This window comes from Ammospiza caudacuta, chromosome 10, assembly GCF_027887145.1.
Source record: "Ammospiza caudacuta isolate bAmmCau1 chromosome 10, bAmmCau1.pri, whole genome shotgun sequence".
Taxonomy (NCBI): Eukaryota; Metazoa; Chordata; class Aves; order Passeriformes; family Passerellidae; genus Ammospiza; species Ammospiza caudacuta.
The window spans coordinates 22,465,976-22,491,868 of NC_080602.1; the positions used below are offsets into that span (position 1 = coordinate 22,465,976).

Consider the following 25,893-nt stretch of genomic DNA (forward strand, 5'->3'; position numbering starts at 1 on the left):
TTTGTTTTTCCTCATTAGAGGGCAGCAACAAACCCAGCTGGGACAGGAGAGCTGCCCAACAAAGGGAAGAATTACCATTACTGGGATGCACACCCCAATCTGCTGTGGTGAGCAGGGGAGGCGTGGTGATACCCACTGGGACCCCATTGCTGCACATTTCCCTTCCCAGAGAGGCGGGGCTCTAATGGTTTATTACCTATATTTTCACCTCCATCCCCTTTTTAATTTTCTCATAAATTGAACTCCAGAGTGAAATTCTCAGTAGGATTCAGGACAGAAATGAGCTGTCAGAGGGTCCTTCTGGTGGAAGAGATCTGCTTTCTGAGTACAGAAATGGGGCAACTGAGTGGGGAACAGCACCAGGCAACACACACGGGGAACAAAGCGAGACCCACGCGTTTATTGTCAAAAAAACCTCAAACTTTACTTGTGTTTCTCTCAATAAATAATTTACAGTATTTACAGGCGGTGACACTCCCGTGGGTCTCAGCACAGGGAGGAGCTGGGGGGGCATTTTCAGCATGTCCCCCCTTTGCCTATGTATTTTTTTTTTTTGTTTTATTTGTTTCCAAGTATCGGGTCCTTCTTGGCCACACTTCACCTTTAACCAGAACTGGGTCAAACACAACCAAAATAAAGTGCTTCACTGTTTGCTTCTAAAACAGGGATACCCCAACAACCACCTCACACCACCAGCCACCACTGGAGCACCCACCTGGACAGAGGGAATGAGCCAAGCCATAACCAGACTTTCCCTGCATGGAAAATGTCCCTAAACCACAGCGTGCCATGCTGTGGGGTGATTGCTTTATAGGAAGGGGAGCTCTTAAGGGAATAATTGACCTGTTGGCACGCTGTGGCTGGGCCAGCTCAGGCAGCTTTCATGCAGCACTGTGTGCTCAGAGGGAGGCTGTGCACAGCTGCATTGAGCTGTGGGGTAAACCTTTGCCCAGAGAGAGATTTTGTATTTTAAAAGGTGAGTTTTAAACTTCTAGGGAATATAAAAATTTGTTTTCTCCAGAACAAAGGGAACAGAAAGTCCAAATCAGCCTGGCTGAGCATTAGTGCATTGGGAAATGAAACTGTCCAGTGCTGTGGTCCAGTGGCTGCTCCCCTCAGCACCCCCAACTGTGATATCCTTATTTCAAAATCTCCCTAAACAGAGTATCTGGGGCATCAGCAAACAAAGCAAGGAGCAAAGTAGTAAACACATCTTTTTGTTTCTTTTCTTTCCTTAAACATTTAAAAACCAATTACATCTTTTCATCTGTACAGTCACACGAAATCAATGCCAGGGCTCTATATATTAAAGAGACAATATAAATTACATCAATTGACACAAGTTTGCATTTCTCTGCTGCTTTACAAATGGAGCTCTAGAGCTGTAAGGACACAATGAATAGTCATGTTCAGTATTTACACCAGGCTGCCTCTTGGCACCAGTTCAGACTGCCAAACCAAGCCTGTTCCCACCTCTTTTGGTGCTAGCTTGTCTCATCACACCCAGAGATCTCCCTTCTGAGAGCAGGAGGTGCCCCCAAGTGTGATGTGTGTTTTGGGGCTTGTTTCTGGGAACTTCCCCCTGAGGAAAGGTGGGGGAAACCCACCAGGAGGTCTTGAAGGCGCAGACCAAAGGTGGTCCTGATGTTTGTTCAGTGAGCCATGGGGTGAACCACAGAGGAACACGGAGTGGAGGAGATGGGCAGCACTACGTGGTGGGGGAAGGAGATTATGGATGGTTTTGAGGCAGGGAACAGACATCAGGAGGCAGCTGGGGGGGTCCTCTGCTGCATCCCATCTCCTGGCTGAATTCTGACATTGCCCCATTTCTGATTCAAGCCCTCAAGGGCTTAAGGTGCAACTGGTCTGCAATGGGGTTGCAAGTCGCGGCCCCAGGATGGGGAGCAGAGCAGAGACCTAGCAGCAAAAATAAAGAGCACCACGCTCCTGCTCCATCCCAGGGCTGAGCCACAGGCAGGGAGGGGCTGGAGGGAGGTGCAGTTGGGTCTCCCACTGAGCAGCCACCGTGCTGCCAGTGTCAGGGGACCAGGGAGTGACCAGGGTGTGAGGAACTCATCCAATGCTGGGCAGAAGTTGCAGAAACCCCTTGAATACTGGCCAGGTTTCTCCTGTTCCCATCAAGAGTCCACGGTGGGTCCAGGCAGAGACAAGGGAGACAGGAGTCAAACTACTGAGTGAAATCAGCCAGGTGAACTGGCTAAAACAGGGGAGGCCTTTGAACCACAAAAAATGCAGGCCAAGGCTTGAGGAACGTGTCCTCCTTCCACCCAGAAGGTGCCTGGCACCAGCAGCCAAGCAAGCGTGGGATCACTGCCCACCATTCGGGCCCCTTGCAGCAGGGCTGTGGGCAAAGCAGGAAAAGCAGAGCCCAGCCCCGGTGAGCAGGACATCCTGCCCTGCTGTGCTGGTCCTGTCTCACTGCTCCGTGCCCTCCTCGTGGGCTCTGCTCTCTGCAGACAAAGCCACGTTCACACATGCCAGTGTCACAGTCACCATGTGCATGGCTGGGACCAGGGGAGTGCTACAAGGCTCCCCAGCACCCCCTCGAATGGCAGCAGGAGGAGCGGGAAGTGAGCAAGGTCCAGACAAGGTACAGTCCAGCAAAAACTCCTGTCTGGTCCCACTGGCAGCACATTCCTCCCAGGCAAGAGCTGGGAAGGTGGAGGACTTGCACCAAGAGAGAGACTGAGTTGAGGACAACCCACGTGGCTCTGATGTCCAACCTCTCGTTTTCCAACACCTGCATCTCATCTCTGGCTGCCTCCTGCTCCCCTTTCCCTTCTCTCCAAGGTGTGAAGGAGCAAACCTCTATAACAAGCACAGCCAACACAAACACAGCAGTGCTACCCAGAGGGCGGGATGCGTTCCCGTGGGCGCCGTGTTGCCCGGGCTCAGCACCCGTGTCCTTTCATAGAGGTGCAGCTTGTCCTTGTTGGAGTGAAGCATCTTCACGTCCTCAAAGGCATAGTAAGCAGCCAGCATGAAGTTGACATCCCCCGTGGTGAGGAGGTCAAAGACACAGGACTGGAAGTAGAGGTCCTCCACGGGCAGCTTCTCCCTGCACTTGGCCGTGGCCGTCTCGTAGGTGAAGGCCTCGGGCGGGGCGGGCAGGCTGGGCCCCTTCCTGCGGGCCCGGCCCTCCGTGGCCTGGGCCGAGCGCACGGCCTGGAAGTCAATCTGCTGGTTGGCTGGGCAGCCACGGAGGCACAGGTAGAGGCCCTGGCTGTCCCTGTCCTCCACGGCGTTGACCACCTCCTCTGGCATGCGCACGGCGAAGGTGAGGTAGCGGCCCACCTGCCTCACCACGATGGTGGTGCCGATGTACTTGGCCTGGATCTCGATGTGCTGGCCCGACACCTTCTCCGTGATCTTCAGGCTGTTGGCCCCGTGCTTGTCCCCTCCGTTCTTGGAGCCGTCGACAAAGGCGGCGGGGAGCTCGTCCATCTCTGCCTGGTACACTTTCTGCTCCACACACTCCTGGAAGCTCTTGAAGATGATGGTGAGCTGTGGGGGAGGAAAATGAGCATGGTTACAGCCAGTGATGACCACCTGAGAGCAGCCAGCAGTGGGGTGGGAGCTGGAAGGGCTGGATGCAGTCCAGACAGAAACATGACCGTCTTTCTCACAGTCCTTCACCCTAAGAAGTGGCCCTGACTTTCAGCCCCCCAGACATGGTGATCCTGCTCCAGCCAAAGGGTGAGAACACTGTGTAGAGATCCAAGACCCAGAGGCTTGACTGAATGCACCACCTGGATCTGCCTGTTATCTCTAGGCCCAGCAGAGGAGCTTCCTTGCAGCTGGAGCTGGGTGGAGTATCCCAGCTCACAGGCCTGTGGCAGCATGCCCGTGCACGCAGCACTGCCTTGCCTCCGGGCTGGCAGATGGCAGCAGGGATGAGCCCTGACTCCCTTGGAGGTGGTGGAGCTTCTCTTCTGACTCCCATGGCATTTACATCCCAAGGGCTGGACCAATTTGTTTCCCTAACCAAGTGCAGACCAACAGGATTTCTCCCATGGGCCCTCAAACACGTCCTGCTCCATCTCAGCCCCACAGGCACACATGTGCTCAGCCTGCTCCTGTGGGGTGGCCCTTCTAGGGGTGACTTCAGGGTGGCCTTGGCACTGCTGGGTTAATGGTTGGACTCGATCTTAAGAGGTTTTTCCCAGCCTTAATGAATCTGTGATTCTATGACACAAACATAGCCCAACATGCCTCCTCACCCCTGGCTGGGCTCAAACACAGGCCACTTCCAGAGAAGGACCTCACAGTGCTTGCTCTTCCCTTGCTGGCCTGGCTTTTGGAGGGAAGACCTGGGGAGGAAAATGAGCAGAATTTGCATGTACAAACAGTACAAACTACGTTTCCTCTTCCAGCTCTTGCAGATTTGCTCTAGCACCTTTCTGCCTGTGAGGGAGAAGAGGCAAAGGGGATCTCCTGCCATGTGGGCCCTGTGAATGGGGAGACTGAGACCTCGCCAGAGTGGGGTGGGGCTGGAGAAGAGAGCAGAGAACACACAGAGCCCCAAGGACTGAGTGCTCCCATGGTTTCCAGCAGCACAGTGCCCACAGCAGTGCTTCCCACACTCACACTGCAGATCTCATGACTGATCCCTCCTCACCACAAGCCTCTGAGGCAGATAAGAAGAGAAAAGCTCAATTAAGATGGTGATCCTGCAATCCCAGCAGGTCCTAGGATCCTTAAGACCACTTTCCTCAAGGCAGACTTCCTTGCAACCTTCAGCAGGTTTTGATGTGTTTTAGCAGGTAAGGACATCAGATAAGTATCTTTTAGGGGGTTTATCTGGGACAGGTCAGAACCTCACTGCCAGTTCCAGCTCAGCATAAAGGGGTGACATGAGAGCAGAGAAGCAGCCCTTGTCCTACACGTGCTTCTCTCCTCTCCCCACACACAGGGAGAAGCAGAATTCCCAGACATGGTGGGACAGGACATTTTCCAAAAGCAAGAGCATGCCTCCTGCTGAGCCTCCCTCCTTCTTTAGCACAAAAAGTGCCCTGTTAGCTTTAGAGCTTTAGCATGACAGGCAGCACACCAGCTCCTCAGCTCCAGGTCCCTCCTGAAGCTGAGCCTGTGACACACAAGTCCTGCTGTATCACAGCAGCACACTTTCCCTTGGGCTCTCTGTGTTTGCCTTGTACCTTCAGGATGTTTATTTAGTCTGTCAAAGCACCTCCAGTACAGACTGTTCCCCACAATATGTCTTGAGTTGGCTGCAAACCACAGAGACAATTACAAGCCTGACTAGAGGGGAAGGCAGTGTGAGGAGCTCAGCTCCCTCCAGGCTTTTCCTGCAAGCTGGAGCCTCCCTGGAGGGCAGTCCAGGGTCTGCTTGGGCCTTGGGGGTCCCCCAAGAGATGCCAGCATCATTCCTGATGTGGCTGTTCACAGCAATCCCAAGGTGGGAGTCCTCTTAATTTGCAATACCTGGCTTGGCCACGGAGGCCCCCTGAGGTGCAACACCTCAGCCTGCTTGCTGTGACAGGGCTGGATGTGCTCAACAAGAACCACATTTCAATGAATGCTGGGGACAAAAAAAGGATGGATATTGAGGGACAGACATTCAAATTCAGAGGAGCTCATGCTCTGTCTTCCCCTTCCCAAGGAGATGTGGAAACGGAGGAAGACACAAAGGAAAGAAAGGCTGCTCTGAAGCCTCTCTGCCCTCGCCCACCTCTGCCCAGGGGGACAAGGCTCACCTTGCTGGTGGCGGTGGCCGAGGAGCCAGGCAGCACAGGCGTGTTGGTGACCTGCACATTCAGGTAGTTATTGTCTATGAGTGGCCAAGCCCCCTGCACCTTGCAGGTCTGGAAAGTGTCCGTGAAAGTCCTGAGGTGGGGGTCCCCAAAGAGCCCGCAGTGGGTGTAGTTGGGGGCGGCCGAGTGCTTGTGGAAGCTCTTCTCGTAGTGGCAGATCTCGGGGCTGTCGGAGCGCTCCTGGCTGTCCCCGGGAGGCAATGTCCGGAGGCGGGGCTGGGACGTGGGGCCATCCTTGGAGCAGTTGTGCTGCACCATGAGATCGTCTATGCCATGCACGGCCGAGTGGTAGGCCAGGTCTCCCCTGCAGGTGCGGGCGGTGCGGCGCGTGCAGTGCGCGTAGGCCCGCAGCGCCGTGCAGAACTCGGGCGCCTCCTCCACGCCCAGGTGGTGCGACCCCGACGTGGCCGCCCAGAACTCAGAGTTGCACTTGAGGATCTTGCATGGAGATGTCACTGTGGGAGGGCAACAGAAACAAGGGGATCAGTGCTGGTTTGCCAAACTCTAGCCCATCCTGAGGCTGCGTCCTCCTCCCGCTGCCCAAACTCATGACACCGGCCCGGCCGCGTGACGGGGTCTCGCTCACCAGATGTGACCCTCTCACATGACCCAACTCTCATGCATCAAAGCCGAAGAAACCAACAGGATCTGCCCCAATTGAAGCCAAAAAGGGAAAGAACATGCAGCCTTTAGATGAATGATAATGGGGGGAAACCATGGTGTGGAAGAATGGGATATATTCATAGCAGTGATAAGGGAACATCATTAATGCAATGGGGTTTTTAATGCCCTTTTAGGGTTTGACATTCTAAGCTCTGTGCTGCTTGAGTTACTGTGGCACTGTGTTCCAGACTGATCTCTACCAGCACAAAGTTCTCTCCCTTTTCCTCCTTTATGAGCTTGGGAAAACAGAGCAGCACCACAAGCACTGTGCCCAGGTTAGAGCAGGACCAGTGCCACAACCCACCCTGCAGCACAGCCAGAAGCCATCCATCATCACCAGAGCGGTGACGCTGCAGCGCTCATCCCTGTGCCTCTGTAAAGAAACAGGAGCCAAAAACCCTCTTTCCTGACATCCGTGCGGCTCTGCCCAGCCCTGGGAGCCCGTTCCCCACCACGGCCCGCTGAGAGAGAACAAGAGGTGGAGGAGAAAAACCGGCACAGCAGGTGCAGGGATGCCAGCGAGCCCCCGCCTTGCCTTCCCTTCCCACCCGCCGTGCGCTGCCCAGGCGGAGCAAAGCCAGAGGCTGCAGGGCCTTTGCCGGGCTCAGCCGCAGCCCTGGTGCTTCCTGGCAAGGCAGAGGAAGGCAAAGAAAATTCAGATCCTGCTTCTTCCCCCCCAAACACAATGTCTGTTCCCTGGGGCAGTGTGGCTTCCCCAGAGCAGACTTGAAAGCAGCTGTGCAAAAAGCACATGGCCATCGCTGAATGTCGCAGACGCTGCTCTGGCCCTGCCAATTTGGACTCTTGCTGGGTGAACCCAGGCTCACACTACTTAAAATTCATGGCATTTTCCTTCCTCTCCTCTTAATCGACTCCCTCGGAGCGCTTGGGAACAGGATGGGTTCAGGCAGAAAAGGCAGCAGGAGGAGGAGTAGACAAGCCCCACCATTTCCAGATGCTTTCATGGTGCCTTTTGCAGGCGTACCCATATATTCCTGTCTTGGGGCTTGTTTAGAAGGAGCTTGGCAGGGCATCCGTGCCAAAAGTATCTCAGATTTGTTTAGAAAGAAAGTTACAAAACCCAGTATTGTTTCAGAGAAAACAGTATGTTTGAGTTTTAAACATCACAGTGCTGGAAACCTAAACAGAGTTGGTGCTGGAAAATCAGAAAGGGAGACTTAAGACTATAAAACACTGAGCAGTTCGGCTGTGAGAAACAAGCCAGTCTCCTCTCTGTTTTGAAGAAGACTGAAGTGCAAATAGGAAATGGTGACAGGTTCCTCACAGTTTTAAAATTCATGTTTAATAAACTCAGATGCTAGCAACAGCACCGAGAACCCGGGAGCTGTTTGGTCTTGGCAGCATCCCACTTAAACCTGCAAGCAGCTCTGTGGAAAGCCTTTAACTCATCATTGACCAGAGGTGACTCAACAACAAGGTTCTGACCTGGGACATGGGCTCATATTTCTGCATGTCGGGGTCAAATTTAAAGATATTTATTATTTCGCATCCCTCTCTTGTTCATGCCAGGAGTGTGGTTTTCCAGGACTGTCATAATGGAAGGCAGGAGTCAAAACAGCACGGCAGGAGTGTGACCAGTGCCACCACTGCTGGTTATCCCAAGCCCTTGTGGCATCAGGCAATTAAAGTCATTGCTCTCCTAGTTGTTATGTTAATGTGCAGCTTGAGGATGCCTTGGGGTTCCGTGTGGCAGAAGGTGCTGTCACTGCAGCCCGACCTGCCCGCACAGCCCCAAGAGAAGCTGGAGGACACATCCCTGGACACGCAGGAGCCACACACCCCACAGCCCAGCAAGGCACCACGATGCACTACACAAAGCATCCCGTCATCCCGGGAGCAGCTTGCAGAGCACTTTGCCTGCTCCAGCCCTTCAGCTGCTGTGGATTTTTTTAGTACGAACAAACCCACAGCCTCTCATTCTTTAAGGGCTTACTTCACTTGCTTGGATGAGGAGATGCAGACCGGACAGAGAGGACCCTACTGAACAGCCCCCCACATCCAGCTGAGCATCCCCCACTGCTGCCCTGCCCGGGGTCACACATGACTTTATAAGGTCCTGAATTAAAAAGCCCCAAGCGAAGGGAGGGCAGGGAAGCCCATCTCCTTCCTCCCTGAGCCTGCAGGGGGAGCGTTCTGCCCTGCGATGTTATCGCCGCACTTTTGGCACCGAGCCCCTTCTGGCTGTTTCGCTCAGGGCCCCATATAAGGCCAGATCTCCCAATCCAGGTGCCCCGGCGCTGTGTGAGCGGGGCCTGTGTGTGCCTGGCCTTTCCATGGACACCTCCCCAGCCACCCTCATGATGTGCAAACCCCTCACGCTGCTGGGGAGGGAGCACAGCTGACAAAGGCTGTGGAGGAAAGCGAACACGACCCTCACCCCTCCCAAGCAGCCTTGCCTCGTCCCCTCTGGCAGCAGCTTTGGCACAGTGGTGCAGGCTCATTTGTACCCTGGCCAAGAAACGATGTTTATTCAATTTCGCATAATCTATTTTCCATCGACTCACAATGGTTCTGTTTTTCAACCACAGATGACTTAGCATGGAAACAAATCCCTCTCAAGCAGGAACCTAGCAAGGCTCTCCTGGGGTCTGTGAGACACCCCCAGGTCTGGGTGATTTCTTGTCCATGGCAGAGCAGCCTTCACCTCACACACAGGTGATTTCAACCCCTCCAAGCCACCTCCCAACCCTCCCCATGATCTTCTTTTAAGGCTTTGAAAGGTGCCACTCAAACCAGAGAACAAAATTTCCTTTGTTGTCTGTAAACCGACGGTTTCAGAAAGCTAAAGCCAGAAAAAAAAATCAGAAAACCACCTGGACTAGGACAGCCCTCTCCCATTTCCCCCATCTGTTCAGGGACATTTCCCGTAAGGTCTGTGCCCAGTGAAAAGCCACCCCGTTCCCGGGCAGGCTGTTTCAGGAGTTTATCACCTCCACAAAACACGGGTCTTGGTTCTAAGTGGATTTTATCTGACTTCATTGTAAGGACATAAAAAGAACCAGCGATTTTCTCCAAAGCAGTAAAAGGTCCGTTAGTGACTAGTGTGTTTCCCACAAAGATATTTACACACTGCAATCAAGTCCCTTGTCAATCCCCAAGATAAGCTAAACGGTTTGCACTTTTAAGTTCTCGCTGGAAGGTGTTTGCCCAGCCCCACCATCAGATCTCCCTCCAGCAGCCTTGTTTCCTGCACAACCTGTCACCCCGACAGGACACGGGGATAAAAACATGCTCACAACTCTGCCGAGGTCAGCCCTTTAACCAGGACATCCCACTGAGCAGGCAATGAATGAATTGTGACCTTTTCCTGAGCTCCTGGTTTGGAAAGCCCTGGTCCTCCATTCAAAAACATGCCATGGACCACCAAACACACACTCAGGGCTCTGGGGTATCAGATGCCCTCATCATCAGTACATTGCATTACCTGATGTCAAATTAAGTGTTTCAACATATGCACACATCTAACTTTAACAGCATTTAATTATCAGTGTCCCCCTATTCTCCTTTCAGTGGGTGTCAAGTAACCTGGGTTTCATTTACCCAAATCAAGCTCTTATAGAAAACTAGCACAAAACCAACATTTCATCTATTCTCCTGTAATTCCTGTAACAAAGAGAATTACTGGAAATTAATTTCTGTAAGGAAAAGCCAATTCTTTTAAGACTCCTGAATGCACATTCACCAGACCTGTTAATTTTAAAGTGTTCACTGCTAAGCAATGTTTTTTAATATCCTCTTGGTTCCTAACGGGCTGGAAAGTATTTCATCACCCACATGTGATGCAAATACATCATCCCGCGTTTTTCCAAATACATGGATTGAAGTGTAGATGTGCAAGCCTCACACAGGCAGTAAAGGGCCTTTTTGGAGAACACAGTAAAACGTAATTACCTTTGGCCTCAGATCTGAGCACCCTGACTTAGGCTCCTAAACACATATTTATTTAAGTAATCTAAATAAACATATTTATGCTGACACCTCAATAGGAAAGGCACGATTCTCCAAGGTGCTAAATACCAGCAACATCTGCCAGCTTCAAGGAGATGTGGGCTGCTCTGCTCACAGGCAGAGAGCAGTCACCACCAGCATGAAAACGACCCCAAAAGTGTTAAAAAAAAATATAAATCACAGTGCTCCTTAAAAACACGGCACAAGAGACTGCTTCCAGAAAGGTATCAGGAGTCCCCAGCAAAAACTGAGGGAATGAACATTGTGCTTTGTATGCAGCCCCTCGTGCTGCTCCTGTCCCAGGGGTTGTCCCCATGAGCCACTCCTCATGGTGGCCATGCTGGACCCACATTTGATGCCCATGAGGGTTGTGAGATTAGATACAAAGAAGGAATTTTTTTACAATTAGGGTGCTGAGACACTGGCAGCTTGCGCAGAGAGGTGGTGGGTGTCCTATGCCTGGAGATGGAAGACGTCCTTGCCCATGGAAGGGGGGTTGGACGGGGTGACCTTTAAAGGCCCCTTCCAACTCAAATCATTGTGCGATTCTATTTTATGACACGGATCAGCCGGCGCCTTGTCACACCAGGGAGAGAAAGGAGCGATTCGGGGCAGCCCTGATGGATGGGATGTCACGGGCAGGGACAGCTCTGCCGCACCCCACGGGGCACCGCGGGGCGAGCGAGACCCAAGGGCCACCTGACCCAGCCTCGGTGAAAGGATTTGTGCGGGAAGGCAGCGCCGGGCTCTTCCAGCGACCTCCTTTGAACTGTTAATCAAGCACAATCTTGCAGAATAATAGCCTGGTTATTATTGCCTTGTTTGCATAACAAAGAGGCCCAATAAAACTGATTTGACTGTGCTCAGAGGGGGTGTGAAAGATCAGCCCTGAGAAAAGAGCTGCAGGAATGCAGCAAACTGCTCCAAAGCCTCAACCCAGGAAGAAAGACAATGCAATTTGCCATCAAGAAAAGCCCAATAGACCAATAAATTACCCATGTGCAAAGGGATTAGATCAGGTTTCAGTTGCACTGAAATGGGGGGAGGACCAGGAGGAGGGGACTGGAGGAGAAAAATAAACCTGAGCTCTTAAAGAGCTGGGGCTCCTATTTTGCAAGGCTGTGCGTTGGGAGGTTGGGGTGGAGGGGCCACTTTCCACGCTGGGGCCGGGGATATGTGCTCATTTCCACTGGCAAAAGCAGCAAATGCACTAAATCCAGGCAAAGGCCCTACTTTGTGTACGATAAAGTAATTTTAGAAGTACCCCAGAGCACACTTCAAACCATGCAGCTTCCTTAAACCCAGTCCTTTTCTTGCTCAAGAGGATGCTGGAGGAAGGAGAAACCAGCTCCTTTAAGTTAGAAGAGGGACACAGAAGGATTTTTCTCGTTTCAGCCCGTGTCAATCACTCAATCATCCAGAGGACCCGCCATGGCCACCTCCTTTCTGTCCTCAGCACTGCGTTCACGGCCCCCCATCTCTCCTCTGCAGGCATCACAGAGACACGGGGCAAGTACAGGCAGGAAACCAGCAGAGTCAGTGTCTTCAGCAGCTCCAGCACAAACTGCTGCACGCCGCTGAAGGAGCCCTTGATCGCTGCTGTCACTTAGTCAGCTCTTTTGGCTCCAGACTCGGCTTTCGGCTGACCCGGCATGCTCCGCGCCAGCCAGGGCAGCTCTCCCAGCCCCCAGCCAGCAATGCTCCTCCAGGCTCACCTCAGCATCCATGAGAAGGGAGAAGGGTGAGCAGACACCCATGGAGCTGCCAGCCAGGGCCGTGCTGCTCTGAGAACTACCAGCAAACCTTGGGCAGTTCAGTGGGCACGATGGGCTGAGAGGCGGAACTAGCACAGCCACAGAATCACAGACTTTGTTCTTGAATCTTCCTCCTGGGATTTGGGCCTTAGTGCTGCCTTTGCGTCAGCTGTTGAGCTTTTGCCTGCTCAGAGGAAGCTGTGCCATAAGGTGGTTCAGGAGATGCAGGTTTTACTCTTCCGTGAACGGTGGATGGAGGATGAGCAGGGAGGGAAGGATAAGGCAGTGATCTCCGACTCCTCCTCTGCAGAAGGGCACTAACAAAGCTGGCTCTCAGCAGCACAGGGTGCTGCAGGCTAGGAAGCCTTTCTGGAGCTGCACACCTGACTTTCCTCATTGGGAGCACACCCGGGCACTTTCACCAACAGTTCCCAAGAGCTGGTAAATTTCCTCAGGCAAATGGTCCAGTTTAGAGATGAGGACACTGAAGGATGTTAAGGCTTTCACCCAAGATGAGCATCGTGGGAAGAGAGGTCAATTTGCACTCTCATGCCCTGCATGAAGCATCACCCTCACCTTCCTCCTCAGCCATTCATGTCCCCATCCCTCTGGAGCAGCGGTCCCTGGATAAGGTCACCTCTGCCAGCCACCCCCACTGCCGAGTGTTTCAGGTTTCCAGCAGACATCTCTCCCCACGCCAAAGCTGTTTTCCCAGGGAGTCTTTGAAGGCAGCGCTGCCACCCACCAGTGCCCGGGGGCCCCCCAGGTGTGGCAGCGGGTCCTTCACCCTCCTCCCCCTCGCCTGGGCCGTGGTGGGGCTGGCAGGGAAACGCTTTCTGCTCACAGGTGTGGATTCCCTCTAGGAATAATCATCCCCGCTGTGCTCTTGTGAAATTTCAACCCTTCAAACGCAGAGGTAAATGAGATACAAAACGAGGAGATGGAGAAAAGCCCGGAGCACATAAATCTGGATGAGGCAAATTTATACAATTAGATGTCTGCCAAAAAATTGCGGCATCTCAATCGGAGGCGTTGGCTTGCGCAGGGCGTGGGGTGGCAGCTGCCCGGCTGGAAGGCAGCAGCCCCACCAGCCCATCAAGACACCTGACTGATGCTGGAGCCCCACCTGGGGATGCAGGGGACCCTGTGGATCCATTCCTGCAGACTGGGCTCCCACCCAGCACCAGATTCCGTCCCCATCACTCATACCCCATGGAAGCCACAAGAGCCTGTTCATCTTTCACAGCCACAGACCTTCAGAGGTTTATTTGCTTTTTAAATGCTGCCTCTCCTGGATTCAGGTTTTAAATTTAAGAAGAAAAACTAACTTTCCAACTGGAACCCACTCCACCAGTCCCACTGCTCCCCCACTTGTATCCCAGCACAGCGATGCTTTCTCATCACTGTGGGCTGGCAAAGTTTGGAGTCATGTCCTGCCACATGCCCTTGTCATCTCAGAAAGGGCCAGCTGGAGTGTGTCACACAGCAGGAGAAAAAGGTAGCTTGTCCAAAACCCAGAATGCCATAGATCATTCCTAAGGCTTTGGGGACCAAAGTCAACAGCTGTCCAGGAAGGAAAGGAAACCAAGGGAGGAGAAAATTCTTTGGCCTCAAGTGAAGCTTGCTCTCTGCCTGACCCATAAAACCTGTACCTCAGGGACAGCTCTGCTTGCTGGGAACTGAATGGCAAAACACTTCTGGATGCTCATGCAGTACAAAGTGGGACTCGACACCCTTCTGAAGGACCTGCTGTCCCAGCAGCTGTGGGGACATGAGACCCTGGCCACCCCACACACCACGGCAGAGTCAGACAGGGCGGCTCAGTCTGTGTCTACCAGGGCTGTGTGTGTGTGTCGGAGCCAGCTTCTTCTCTGCAGTGAGAGCCCGATGACTTCATCAAGGGGATGGCATCTGGTTTTGCAGTTGGCTATAATTCAATTCTCCCCCTTGCTGCAGGAATTTCAGCTGGTGGAGCAGTGATTTACTCAGCCGGGCTGCACTTGAGTGCAAAGCAATCTTGAGGCTACAATCGAACGCACTGTTATTTTGAGAGCTCACAGACAAGGGAATAAATATCCTCCTCTTTTCATCCCAGTAGCTGCCAAGTGCAGGCTACAGAGCTTTTTAAAGGCATTTAGGAGCTCTCCTCTAACAAGTGCACTCTGGACGCTGTGCACGGTCAGGCAGGACTTTGCCTGCACAGCTCACTCCTGATCTGTGGCATCAGGATGGGATTTGCAAGGACAGCCAGACACAGGTCAGGGCACCCCTCATCTGCCCACCACAGCTGCATCTCCATGCAACCCCCATTTTCCCCAAAACCCTTTCTCCATCACCCCAGCACACATCACTCCTGGATTCCAGCAGCCCTGAGCTCACCTCAGCCCTCTTCCAACCACCTGAGACCCTGAGGCTCTTTTGGTCCTGGCTTCCTACACTCCCCCTTACTCCAAGTCTGGTGTCTGCTCCAACAGGAAAAGCAAATCAGACCAAATCGAACTCATCCAGATGGATCAAAAGCCTTCATCTTTGACTTCTTTCACTGTCTCACCAACACTTATCCCTTGGGAGCAGTAGGACTTGGCTGTGGGATCCCCTGAAGGACTGACGGGCTGAGGAGGGGCTTGCTTGCGCCACACACTGCCGCGCCAGAGCCTTCAGATGCTTTATGGGCTGTGCCCATCAGGGAGCCAGAAGAGAGACCACAAAGCTCATTGTCACTGGGGCCGCAGCCTGGCTCTCCAGGGACAGCAGGTCAGGGCACAGCCCAAGAAGAGCCCCCAGGTCAGGAAGTTTTTATGGTTGCCCAGCCCTGTGAGCACTTTCATGTGCACATCCGACTCAGCACAGCTGTCCATGCCACAGAGAAAGAAACCTCCACTGTTCCCATGATAAACCCAAAGTCACTCTTACACTGCCTTGTGCCCAGCAACCAAGGGCCAGGAATTCCACGATTTTCTGTGGAAAAAAGCAACATATCCACCCCATCTACAACAAAAACAAGGCACCTCCTTCCAGCCCCACAACGTGCCTTGCTGGCAATGGCAGAGAACTCCCTGTTCCAAGTACGAGACCAGCTCCAAGCTTGCAACAAAACAGGGAAGCCAAAATATTTCCAGGTTTACGTTTGAATCCCTCCCTTCTTCTCTGCCCTGACAACATCCCGCACAGGCGCATTCCTCCCCTGCCTCCACCTTCCCCAGGATGGGCTCCATGTTCACAGCACTCTGGGGGCTATTTTAGCCTCTAAACCATTTCAATTTTGGCTTAATGCTGCCATCAGCTCCCTGCTGCTGAGACAAAAGCCATTTATTGACAACCCTTCAATAAGGTTGGATCCTTATCTGGAAACCACTGCACTGTCTGGATGGACCAACAGCAGAAAACTCCAAATTTTTATGGAGGCAGAAGTGTATTACAGCCAAAACAGCCAAGCTGGAAACAAACAGGGAAAGCCAAAGCAAACCTGAGCCTGCCACACCTGGGGCAAAAACACCCAGGGCCAGATTCTGGAAGTACAAAAGGATTTGCAAGAAAACGAAGCACAGCCTGTACTGGGAGGCACAGGTTTGGTTCACCCAGGAGGATCAGGGTCTCAGCTGGGAGAGCACCCATGAGCATCCAACACTGGGACATGGCACAAGCTCCAAGGAGAATTTCTGCCAAGGAAACAATGAGCCAGTGGCGTGCTCTGCCCAGACCTCCTTCCCCAGCTGCCTCACGGTCACCCTGACCTACGGCCAGAGCACCCAGCCCAAGGGCACGGGATGCTGGGGCTGCCCAGGAGGCAGCAGGGCGAAGCCACCAGTGTGAGAGCAGCACAAGTGGGAATCCAGCCCGGGCTGCGAACGTAGGGGGGGTTAAGCAAATAAATAAATAGGGCAGGACTCGGCGAGGCACTGATCTGACACGCCAAGCGCCCGCTTGGGCAGCCTCCAGCGGCCCTGCTCACCTGGGGCTCCCAGGAGGGCTGCGAGGCCTCCTTGGTGCTGCTGGGAACCCACAAATTCCCAGGAACCACAGGGAAAAAGGAAAAGGCAGGGAATAAATCCCCCTTTTCCCCTAAAAGCTTTTAAAAAAGCCCCCAGCCTCCTTGCTGCTGCGAACCTGCTGGGAACCCACAAATTCCCAGGAAACATAGGGAAAAAGGATATGGCAGGGAATAAACGCCCCTTTTCCCCTACCTTCCCACCCATTAAGCAGCTCCTTGGTGCTGGGAACCCACAAATTCCCAGGAAGCATAGGGAAAAAGGGGCAACAAGGATATGGCAGGGAATAAATCCCCCTTTTTCCCTACCTTCCCACCCCACAAAGGTTTTTTAAAAGCTCCCAGCCTCCTTGGTGCTGCGAACCTGCTGGGAACCCACAAATTCCCAGGAAGCATAGGGAAAAAGGGGCAAAAAGGACATGGCAGGGAATAAATCTCCCTTTTTCCCTACCTTCCCACCAACAAAGGTTTTTAAAAAGCCCCCAGCCTGCTCGCAGCCCACGGCACGGGGAGCCCCGACTCCGCCTGCGCCCCGCTCCCGCGGGCTCTGGATCGCCTCGTTCTGCCAGTTCTTTGCACCTTATTTGACTGCTGAAGGGAGAATCAAACAAAGCAGCCAGCCAGATCTCCTATCAAGTTCTTTCTTGCACCGTAAATCTCACAGCCTCGACGCTCTGCAACTCAACCGCTCCAAAAAGGGCGTTAAGCAACACATAAGGGAGCAGCTCCAGAATTTCCAGAAAAAAAAAAAAAAACAAAAAACCAGGGGGTTCAGCTTCCAGCCTGCTGGGAAGGTTCATGGGAAGAGTGGGGTCCAGAGAGACACCTCAGTGCTAAGGGCAGCGTTGAAAAGGTCTTCCTGGAAGAGGGCGAAGAGGGCAAAGATGGGAGGAAGGGCGTAAAGCAGTTATTTATTTCCTACATGTGTGTGCAAGACTACTTCACCTACGGTTATGCAAAAGAAAGGCAGAGGAGATTTTAAAATTAATAAATTAGATTTTTTTTTTTTTTTTACAAATGAAAGTTTTAGAAAAACAAAAAGGGAGATAGGGAGATTTAAGCCTTCGAGTTTTTCTTTCGCCCTCCTGCTTTCTCTCAATTTTTATCCCCCTTGCAAGTGAAAAAAAAAAAAAAAAAAGAGGTAAAGAAACTGGAGAGTTTTGGAAGGAACAAATCCGCCTCTGTGGACTGGGTTTCCCCTCCCCCAACAAAAACAAGCACTCAGGGCTTGAAGGAATTTGCAGGCAGAGATCTGCCAAAAACATTGTGAAAAACTATGGGGGATTCATTGGAAACAGATGGCGTTTTCAGCTGTAATTCTGAAATTCTCCCCTTTTCTGACACAATACAAACATCGGGGCCGGGGGCGGCGGGGGGGCCGAGCCCCGCGGCGGGTGCGAGCGGCCGGCCCGGGGGTGCCGATGCTCGCGGGACCATTTGGTTGCCATCCCGCCCTCGGACAGCACAACAGCTCCCGGCCCAGGCAGGGACAAGTTTTCCGAGCAAACGAGGCTGCCGAACCCCCGGAGCCGTGCGGCGGTGAGCGAGAAGGGGCGGCCGCCCCGAGCGCCCGCGCATCCTCCGCCCGCCCAGGTGCGCCCCGCGGCCGCGCTCCCCCCGCGCTCTGTGGGGTGCGACCCCCGGACCCCCATCGATCCCAAACCACACCGCAAACACCCCCCGAGCCCCTCCGACACCGCTCCCCGCCTCTGCCCGCCGCGGGGGCTCGCAGCGTGGAGCACACACCGCTCCCACGGTAGAAATTTCCAGTGGGGGTGCTCATACGTGGGTCACCCCACCGGTGTCCCCCCTTCCCTTCGCGGCAGCCGGGAAGGGCAGAACGAGGTAACCTGGCGCTGTCAGGAACACCTCCCTCCTCCCGGCTGCCTTCGTCGCTTTGATTTCCACCATCTCCTTCCTTGTGGGATGAGGAGCGGGGAGACAAAGAAGATGAGGTCAAGGAGAAACACCCACCGCGACTGCTTGGGGAGCGGGGAATTGGGGGTGCACGCACCAAAACCGAGCCCCGCTTGCTTATTTTAAACATGTGGCAAACTGCTGCGAGGAGAGGGAGAGGGAAAGAGGCCCAGGGACAGGGGAACGGGGGCGGCGATCCAAGGGCTGCCAGAAACACAAGGAAAAAGTCTGCAAAATAAAGAGGCTGTTCCTTACCTGAAGGGAAGATGCAGAGAAAGACAGGGAGGATTTGGAAAAGTCCCAGGGCTGTGGATCCTGCCCCTCTCCCCATACCCATCCATCCAGCTCGAGCTTTAACCACTATCCTCTCCCTGGAAGAAGAGTTTAAAAAGGAAAAAAAAAACAAAAGACAAGGGGAGAGAGGAAAGGGGAGAAAAAAAGGGAAAAATAAATCAATCGAAAGAACTTGGGGGAAAAAAATGAAATCAAAAGCCCCGCATGGCTCCGCGGAGCGCGACAGGCACGGGCGGCCCCAGCTCCGGGCTCTGCACTGAAAGATTACACAGACTTTTTCTCCTCCTTCTTCTCCTCCTCCTCCTCCTCCTCTCCGTCCCCTCCCATTCCAACCCAGCCCCAGCCATCAATCATCCCGCTGCCTCCCAATGCCTGCATCCTGCGCTGCGCCTCCTCCTCCGAGCGCGCCCGCCTCCCCGGCCATGCTGCGGGAAGGGGCGGGAGCGGCCGCGGCCATGGGAGCCCGGCTGGGAGGAGCGGCCAGAAAGAGCCGGGGAGGGACCCCAACAGGGGCTGGAGATGGGGATGGGGCCACCGAGATCTGCTGTGTGTGCCCCCAGGGAAGGGGGTGGCGGTGGTCTCACACAGGATGGGTAACGGGATGTGTGCCAGCATCGCAGCTCGGTGGCACTCTGGGAGAGGGGCTTCCTCCCACCCCATCGGGTCTCAACACACACTGTGCCTTCCCTGCCCCTCTCTCATGGTCTTTCCAAGAGTCCTTTGATCTAAGTAAGGTAACCTGGCCCTGGGATCCTGCGCCCAAAAATTAAGCAGTTTGGAGTAAAGGGGCTGTGGTACAGCACAGGAGGGAAAACTGAGGCAGGGAGGCTTTAGGCAGCTGGTGCAGGGTAGGGGTTGTGACAGCATCACTGAGGTCTCCAGCCTGCTGGAGGGATGGTGTTCCCCCAGCACATGGAGCTCCTCCATATCTTCCCAGCCCTGGCACCACGGTAGGTGAGAGTTTCACAACAGTTCCAGGTCATTCACCCGCACCTGCACTGGCAGCGGTGAAGTAACCCCAGGTGACTCAGAAACAGCAACTCTCATAGATCCTTATCACTAGACTGGCACTCCTTACATAGGGGCATGGCTGTCAGGTGCCCAAATCCAGCTGCGAGCCCACCAAGGACTGATGGAGATGAGTAACAATACCTAAACTCACTAAGGGCCACCACCACTGCCTCCTCTGCACTTACAGACTTGGATGTTCACTGGGGGAAAGTCTCACTCATTATCTTGGTAGGGTTGTCCCAGGGTCTCACTTTTAAGCCTCCCTTAGAGACCCTCTGGGCGGTCCCAGGCAGGCACCAACCCTGGGATTGCCCTGCCTGCTCACAGGCCATCAGATGGAACAGCAGCTTGGAGCACACAGGCGTTTGCCTGCTGGGTTTCAAGATCCTGCTCTTTTCTCCCTCCTGCAATGCCACATTGTGTGGAGGTGAGCAGACTGGATCTGCATCCCCACCATCCCAGGGGTCTGTGCCACCCATGAGAGGGCTAGGCTGGGAGGAAGGCATCCACTTAGCTTGGATCTCTTAACAATTCCCCTTGAGGGATGTTTTAGGCACAGTGAACTAAGACCACTTCTGAATGAGGGTGCCCACGGGTGTAGGCTTTAATGACTTCCCTGTTTTGGATCATTAGCTCCCCTTTGATGGCGTGTCCCCTTGCCATCCGGATGTTTCATCTCCTTTCTTTTGGGGTTCTTATGCAAAGAATAAAAGGATGCTGGTTGTTTCACACCACCCTTCTCCCAGCTCTGTAAGACCATGCTTCTTTCCTCCTGCGGGTTGGGATAGGTTGGGATACTCCTTGACATTTCTTCTAATTATTCTTGGAAACCTCCTCTTCTAGCTCATAAACATCCTTAAGGATGCTTTTTTGAGTGACTGTGGCTTAAAATTTTTAATAGCAGTTTGTGATCTCCTTCCTATCATGGATTGAATCTGCAATCCAATACAACAAATATCCCATAGAAAGAGGAAGAGGAGATGGGAATAAATATCCAAGAAGCAAAGATATCTTTTAACACCTATCTATTTCTCCATAGAAAGAGGAAGAGGAGATGGGAATAAATATCCAAGAAGCAAAGATATCTTTTAACACCTATCTATTTCTCCATAGAAAGAGGAAGAGGAGATGGGAATAAATATCCAAGAAGCAAAGATATCTTTTAACACCTATCTATTTCTCCATGAGGGGAGTGAGCCCCGATGCCTCCAGAGAACGAGGAGCTTCTCTGGGGCTTTATCCAAGCTGCAACAGGAATTAAAACACTGCAGCTTTTCCATCTGGGACCCAGATGGGATCCAAAAATCCTGTGGCCCTGCCTGCCTAACGGAATATCTGCTTTGGTCCTGCTGGTCCTAGATCTGTGCTCAGATGGTGTCCACTAAAGGCAGAGGGAGCTCTGTGTGCAGAGGAGCTGCCAGAGTGGGCAGAGCTGGGCAGGAGATGAAAGCTGGCAGGCCGGATCCAGACCTGTAGCAGAGGCAGTGTGGGAGGAACGCCGACTCGAAGCACCTCTTTGTGGGGGATGTCAAACAGGGGCAAGTATGTCCAAACCCTGCCAGCTGCTCCTACCACCCAAGAAGAAATGCCTGCTGATGGGATGTGTAGGCAGCTGGAGCTGGAAGGGGCCTAGGGGAGGAGAGAGAGGGTCTGTGAGCTGGGGAGAGCCCAGGGAAGGGGGGGAGATCCAGGGGATGGCGTTCCAGACCTCAAACCCCTTCCTCTTGCTCCCACCCTCTCCTCTTGCAATGCGACTTTTGCTTTCATTTCAAAATAAAAAGCATAATTTCTGCTGTTATCCTGGCTGATGACATCTAACACGATCTGTTTAACTAAAAAAAACACATCTGAATTACGAACTTTTAAAACCCAGCTGTTAAATAGCTGCTGTGAGGCTGCTTTGATGGTTTGACCTAAAGCACCACTTTGGTATTGCCGTTTTGGGGCAGGCTGACACATTGCAGTGATAGCCTGGAATCCAGTCTGAGGCATTACAGTTAAAATAAGACCCTTGATGGAAATCCTGCCTTTGGTGTAGGGAAAACGGTGCTGCCATAAAGCAACGGTCGGATGCCCCTGGCTCCAGTTTGTAAAAATTTCTCCTTGATTTTGCTCCGTTGCATCATGCATTGCAAATGGGATTGCTGTTCTTGGCACTGATCAAAGCAGCGGATTTTGCTGGAGAAAACAACAGATGTGTCCAAACCGTAACTTCGGGGAGGAAAAGGCCCCAAATAAGGTGTGTTTCTGAAATCCTGCTCCCCCTTACACGGTTTTGAAATAAACTTCACCTTTCTGTTTAGCTGAATCAAATCTTTGGACTTTAAATCACTTCTGAATCAGACGCTGTGTGAAATTCAAATCTGTGCCCTGCTTTATGGGGATGGCTAGGCTTGGAAATGTGGAGTTACTGCCTTTCCCCCAACTTCTTTCCTTCTCAAAGCCCATGCAGGACTCCCTGTTCAGGCAGGGTTGAGCCTGATGCTCCTTGCAAACAGAATGTGGGAAACCACCCACCGCTGACATGCAGCCACGGCAGCGGCTCAGCTCCGGGGCGCAGGCACCTCCGTGGTCATCTGCACCTTGTTGTCGTGTTTGCTGTCACTGTGGAGGGCTGACATGCAAATCACAGCCTTCTCCGAGGCATTTGCAGGATGCTGGAGGAGTCTCAGATCCCATGGGGCACCCAGCTGGGCTGAACTTTCCTTTTCTCTGCCCTGCGTGGCTGTGGGCTTCAGTGGGGCTGAGTGAATGTGGCTGATTTGAAGCCAGAGGTTTGCAGATGAGGGCTGCCCTCACAGCCTTCCTAATGGAATCATTCACTACCTGTAATTATATGGCTAAAATAGTAAACATGGGTATTTCTGAGGGCTGCAACTGGTAGTTAGAGGAGTGGATGTCGGGGCTCCTGGTCTGCTCCTGACTCTCCCGTGAACTTTCTGTGCGGCCACTTTTCACACCACTATCTCCACACTCCTGCTCTGCCTCAGGACACCGTGTTCAACTTGTGGCTTGTCTGGGATAAGCCATAATCACTCCTGCAGGAAGCTAATCCTGAAATGCTCTGCAGGGATATGTGTGTGTTTGGGGTGAGCAGCAAAAAAGCAAGCTGCTCCTTAAAGGAGGAAGAAAGGAAGTCTGGAACGGAAACCCCCAAGTTGTTGCCTGGAGAGGTTTGATGACTGATCCCAAAATGTTTGTGAAAATAAAAGCAAACACTTATGCACTGAACAATTCTCTTACTAAAGAAAAACACCCCCTGAATAAGAAGACCAAAAAATCCCCCAACATCTTTCTGCAGTAACAGCCACATCTAATATCTGCAATTAAATTTAAATACCTTCCTTTTATTAATCTTTCCAAACTGCCAATTGCGCCTCTAAACTTCTTCCCTACCAATATTTCCTTGCAGGTAGAGCAGGAAAATGTCCCCCTGAGATCTCCTTAGTGCCCTGCATTGAACTTTGGCATCAGCAGGATGGGGCAGGCAGAGGGGATGGCACAGAGCTGGGCTTTGAAGGGTGACCCACTCCTGCATAGCAAAGTGCAGAGAGGAGTTTGTTGGTTTATCTAAATCCTCCTTTCCATCAGCCTCACCAACCTGGCTGTGTAAAAAGAGGCCGGTTGTGAAAGGTGGAAAAAAAATTACATCTTTGTGCCACCAGTAAATGAAATGTAAGAACTCTTTGTTGACCTGCATCCTCGCATCTGCAGATTAACTGATTATCAGCAACCCCCACTGAAGTCACAGTGGGTAACCTTCTCTCCTCAAATTGCCTGCTCCAAGCCCACAGCCATAAAAATCACCTCTAAATGCTGAGAAACAGCCAGGCTGTATAAGGGGAAGGGAAGATGGGCTGGTGGAAAACTTCCAGTCTTACCCATGACAGAAAACAAAACAAGCAGGGTTATTTTAAGGCAAATAGAGTTCATCACATTGACTTTTTTTTTTTTTTTTTGAACTTGTTAACACTCATTTGTGTCTCTCCCTTTCCCTCACTGGCAAAGCCCTGGGGGGGCAAGGCCTAATTCCTACACATGGGAACATGTAACTATCCCTTGTTCGGCAGTGTTTGGAGGGCTGGCTGGAATTCACCAGCTGTGTATTTCATTTTCTGCAGGGAGCTGGTCTGCCTGGCCCAGTCTCCTCTTTGGGGTAGATATCAAGCAGTATCTCTGTAGTGTATCTTCTTCACATCTGGGCTCCCTTCGAAGCAAAAATAGAAGATGGGCTGGGAGGTTCCCTAGAGCAAGTTCAAATGGCCAAATGTCAGCTCAGCAGAAAAGATGGGTAAGTCTGAACTGCCAGAAAATGATCAGAATCACAGAATCACAGAATGGTTGGAGTTGGAAGGGCCCTTAAAGAACATCTAGTTCTGACTCCCCTGCCATGGGCAGGGACACCAGGAGAATTGCAGAGAACAGGGTGCTTATCAGCAGAGACAGAAGCCAGTCTGTGTGATGGGACAGTCTTTCTTTTAAAAGCTCCTGACATGTCGAGAAAGTGCAAACATAGTTCACCAATTCCCCTCCTCTGACTGACAGGTCAGCTAAGGACATCTCCTCCATCCTATTTAAAGGTGGGAGATGGCATTGAATGTTTGCAAGCCGACATCTGCAGCCCTTTGAGCAAGGGCTGTTTGAAGGATCCTCTGGAAAAAGCTCTGTGAAACCCAATCAGCCTTGCCAGGTCTCCTTCTGTCAATTTGCAGCAGCAGTGGCCAGAAATACAACCCAACACAGGATGCCTTTCCTGCATTCTCAGTTGTGAGGCACTGAGTGACAGTGACCTCAGCTGATTTAAAACTTTGTCCTGAATATCTGAGAAAGAGACATTCCTTCTTATGGGGGGAAAACCTCCAAACCCAAACAACTTTAATCCAGCACTTCTGTGGGTATTTTGGCAAACAAAAATGGGAGTTTTTGTGAAGAGGGAGCATCGTGGAGTTGGCACCAGGAGTCCTCCCGGGCGTGCCTGGCTCGGGGCTGGGCTGGGTTAGGGTTGGGCTGGGATTAAGGCCGGGGTTTGAGCTGGGACTAAGGCAGGGCTAGAGCTGAGCTGGGACTGGGATAAACTGGGCTGGTACTGGCCTGTACTGGGATTGGGCTGGGCCGGGGCTGCGGCCCCACTGGGTGGTGCTGTTATCCCTGCGCCGCCTGCAAAAGTATCCAGTTTATAAAATAAACGCAATCCAACGCCGCCTTAAACCACATGACATAACAGCAGTTTGCGAGCTCCCATTAAAATCTCAATTTGGGGAAATTGATTCTACCTCTGAGCAATTGCGATGCAATTACTGCAACAGGCAGCAATCAAGAATCACATCAAAACAACACCAAACTTTCATCTCCTGCCTCACAACCACCACCACAACAAAAAGCACCTGTCTTGCAAACGCAGCCCGGTTTCCATAAATATATGGAATTTTTAGGAAGCGCAACGTGCATGTCCCAGAGGGGAAGCTCGGACAGGGGCTGCTCTGCCTGGTGCATTTGACCTGTCCTGTCTGGGGGCTTTATTCTGACCCCTCCGTCTGCGGGAAGAGATTTTTGGGCGATTTACGGGCTCAGGACATCAGGAACGGAGTCGCTCCCGCTGCCCTGGCGCACTCCAGCTGCCCATCCTCTCCCTGCGCACAGATGTGCCCGTCCCAGCCGTGTCCCACATCTGTCCAGCTGTCGCCCCCCGCCCTCCTCCCCTCGGGGCTCCTAAAACCCCCCAGGCACTTCGGAACCAGGGGAGAGCTTTGTGTCCCCGCTCCGGTCTCGATAACCGCGATCAGCCCCGGGATGAGCAATCCGAGGGAAAGGGGGAAATATTGGGGAGGATGTTTACAGTTCTCATCAGTGGTCTGCAAGGAATTACTCGACTGACTTAGCGCAGCAGGGAGCAGCTTAAGTGGCAACCATCAGAAGGGAGGATAAATGAATAACCTCATGCATGCCAGCTAGCGCCGAGCCGGGCAGGGGGAAGCGGGAATAATCCAGGTTCTTCATAAAAACGGCCAGGAAAGGGGGAGCCAGGAGGGGACCGGGAGCCTCAACAGGTCCGGAGGAGGAAGGGCCATGCAGGGAACCGGGGGACATGCGGCCGGGGGGTCCCCAGCCCCCTCCCCGCTTACCTTGGCGGCCGCATCAGCCTCTCCAGCCCCGCGGGGGTCGGTGCAGGCAGCGGCGGTTTTTTTTTTTTTTTTTAATATTCTTTTTTCCAAGAGGGGTAAATAAAACAAAAATAAAAACCGAAATAAAATAAAACCCAAATGAAATAAAAGAGTAAAAGCCCCCACGGGTGTCAGCGGGGGTGGCGGGGCGCTGGAGGCCGAGGGGCGCGGGCAGCCCCCCGCCCTGCGGGCAGCCCCGGCGGGGTGCAGGCGGCCTCGCTCAGCGGGACGCGGGGAGCCGCATCGCCCTCCCGGAGCATGTGAGAGGCAGCCGAGGAGATAGAGCCAGATAGGGAGGTCCCCTCCCTCCTCCCTCCTTCCCTTCTCCCTCCTCCCTCCTTCCC

General features: G+C 52.8%; 1 protein-coding gene across 1 annotated transcript; it reads right to left on the minus strand.

The window, feature by feature from the left end:
- Positions 1–404: 404 nt before the first annotated feature.
- RGMA (repulsive guidance molecule BMP co-receptor a) lies at positions 405–25,593 on the minus strand. The gene is made up of 4 exons (XM_058811576.1): positions 25,511–25,593; positions 18,339–18,454; positions 5,736–6,247; positions 405–3,525 (listed from the first exon to the last, which is right to left on the minus strand). The coding sequence occupies exons 1-4, from the start codon at positions 25,522–25,524 to the stop codon at positions 2,830–2,832; spliced, it is 1,338 nt and encodes a 445-aa protein (XP_058667559.1). The 5' UTR covers positions 25,525–25,593; the 3' UTR covers positions 405–2,829.
- Between the last annotated feature and the right edge of the window lie 300 nt (positions 25,594–25,893).

Coding starts and splice junctions, on each gene's coding strand:
- RGMA (XM_058811576.1), bottom strand. Junction 6,248..18,338: donor TCTCTGCATCTTCCCTTCAG/GTAAGGAACAGC, acceptor GCCCTCCCACAG/TGACATCTCCATGCAAGATC. Junction 3,526..5,735: donor CGGCCACCGCCACCAGCAAG/GTGAGCCTTGTC, acceptor CCTCCCCCACAG/CTCACCATCATCTTCAAGAG.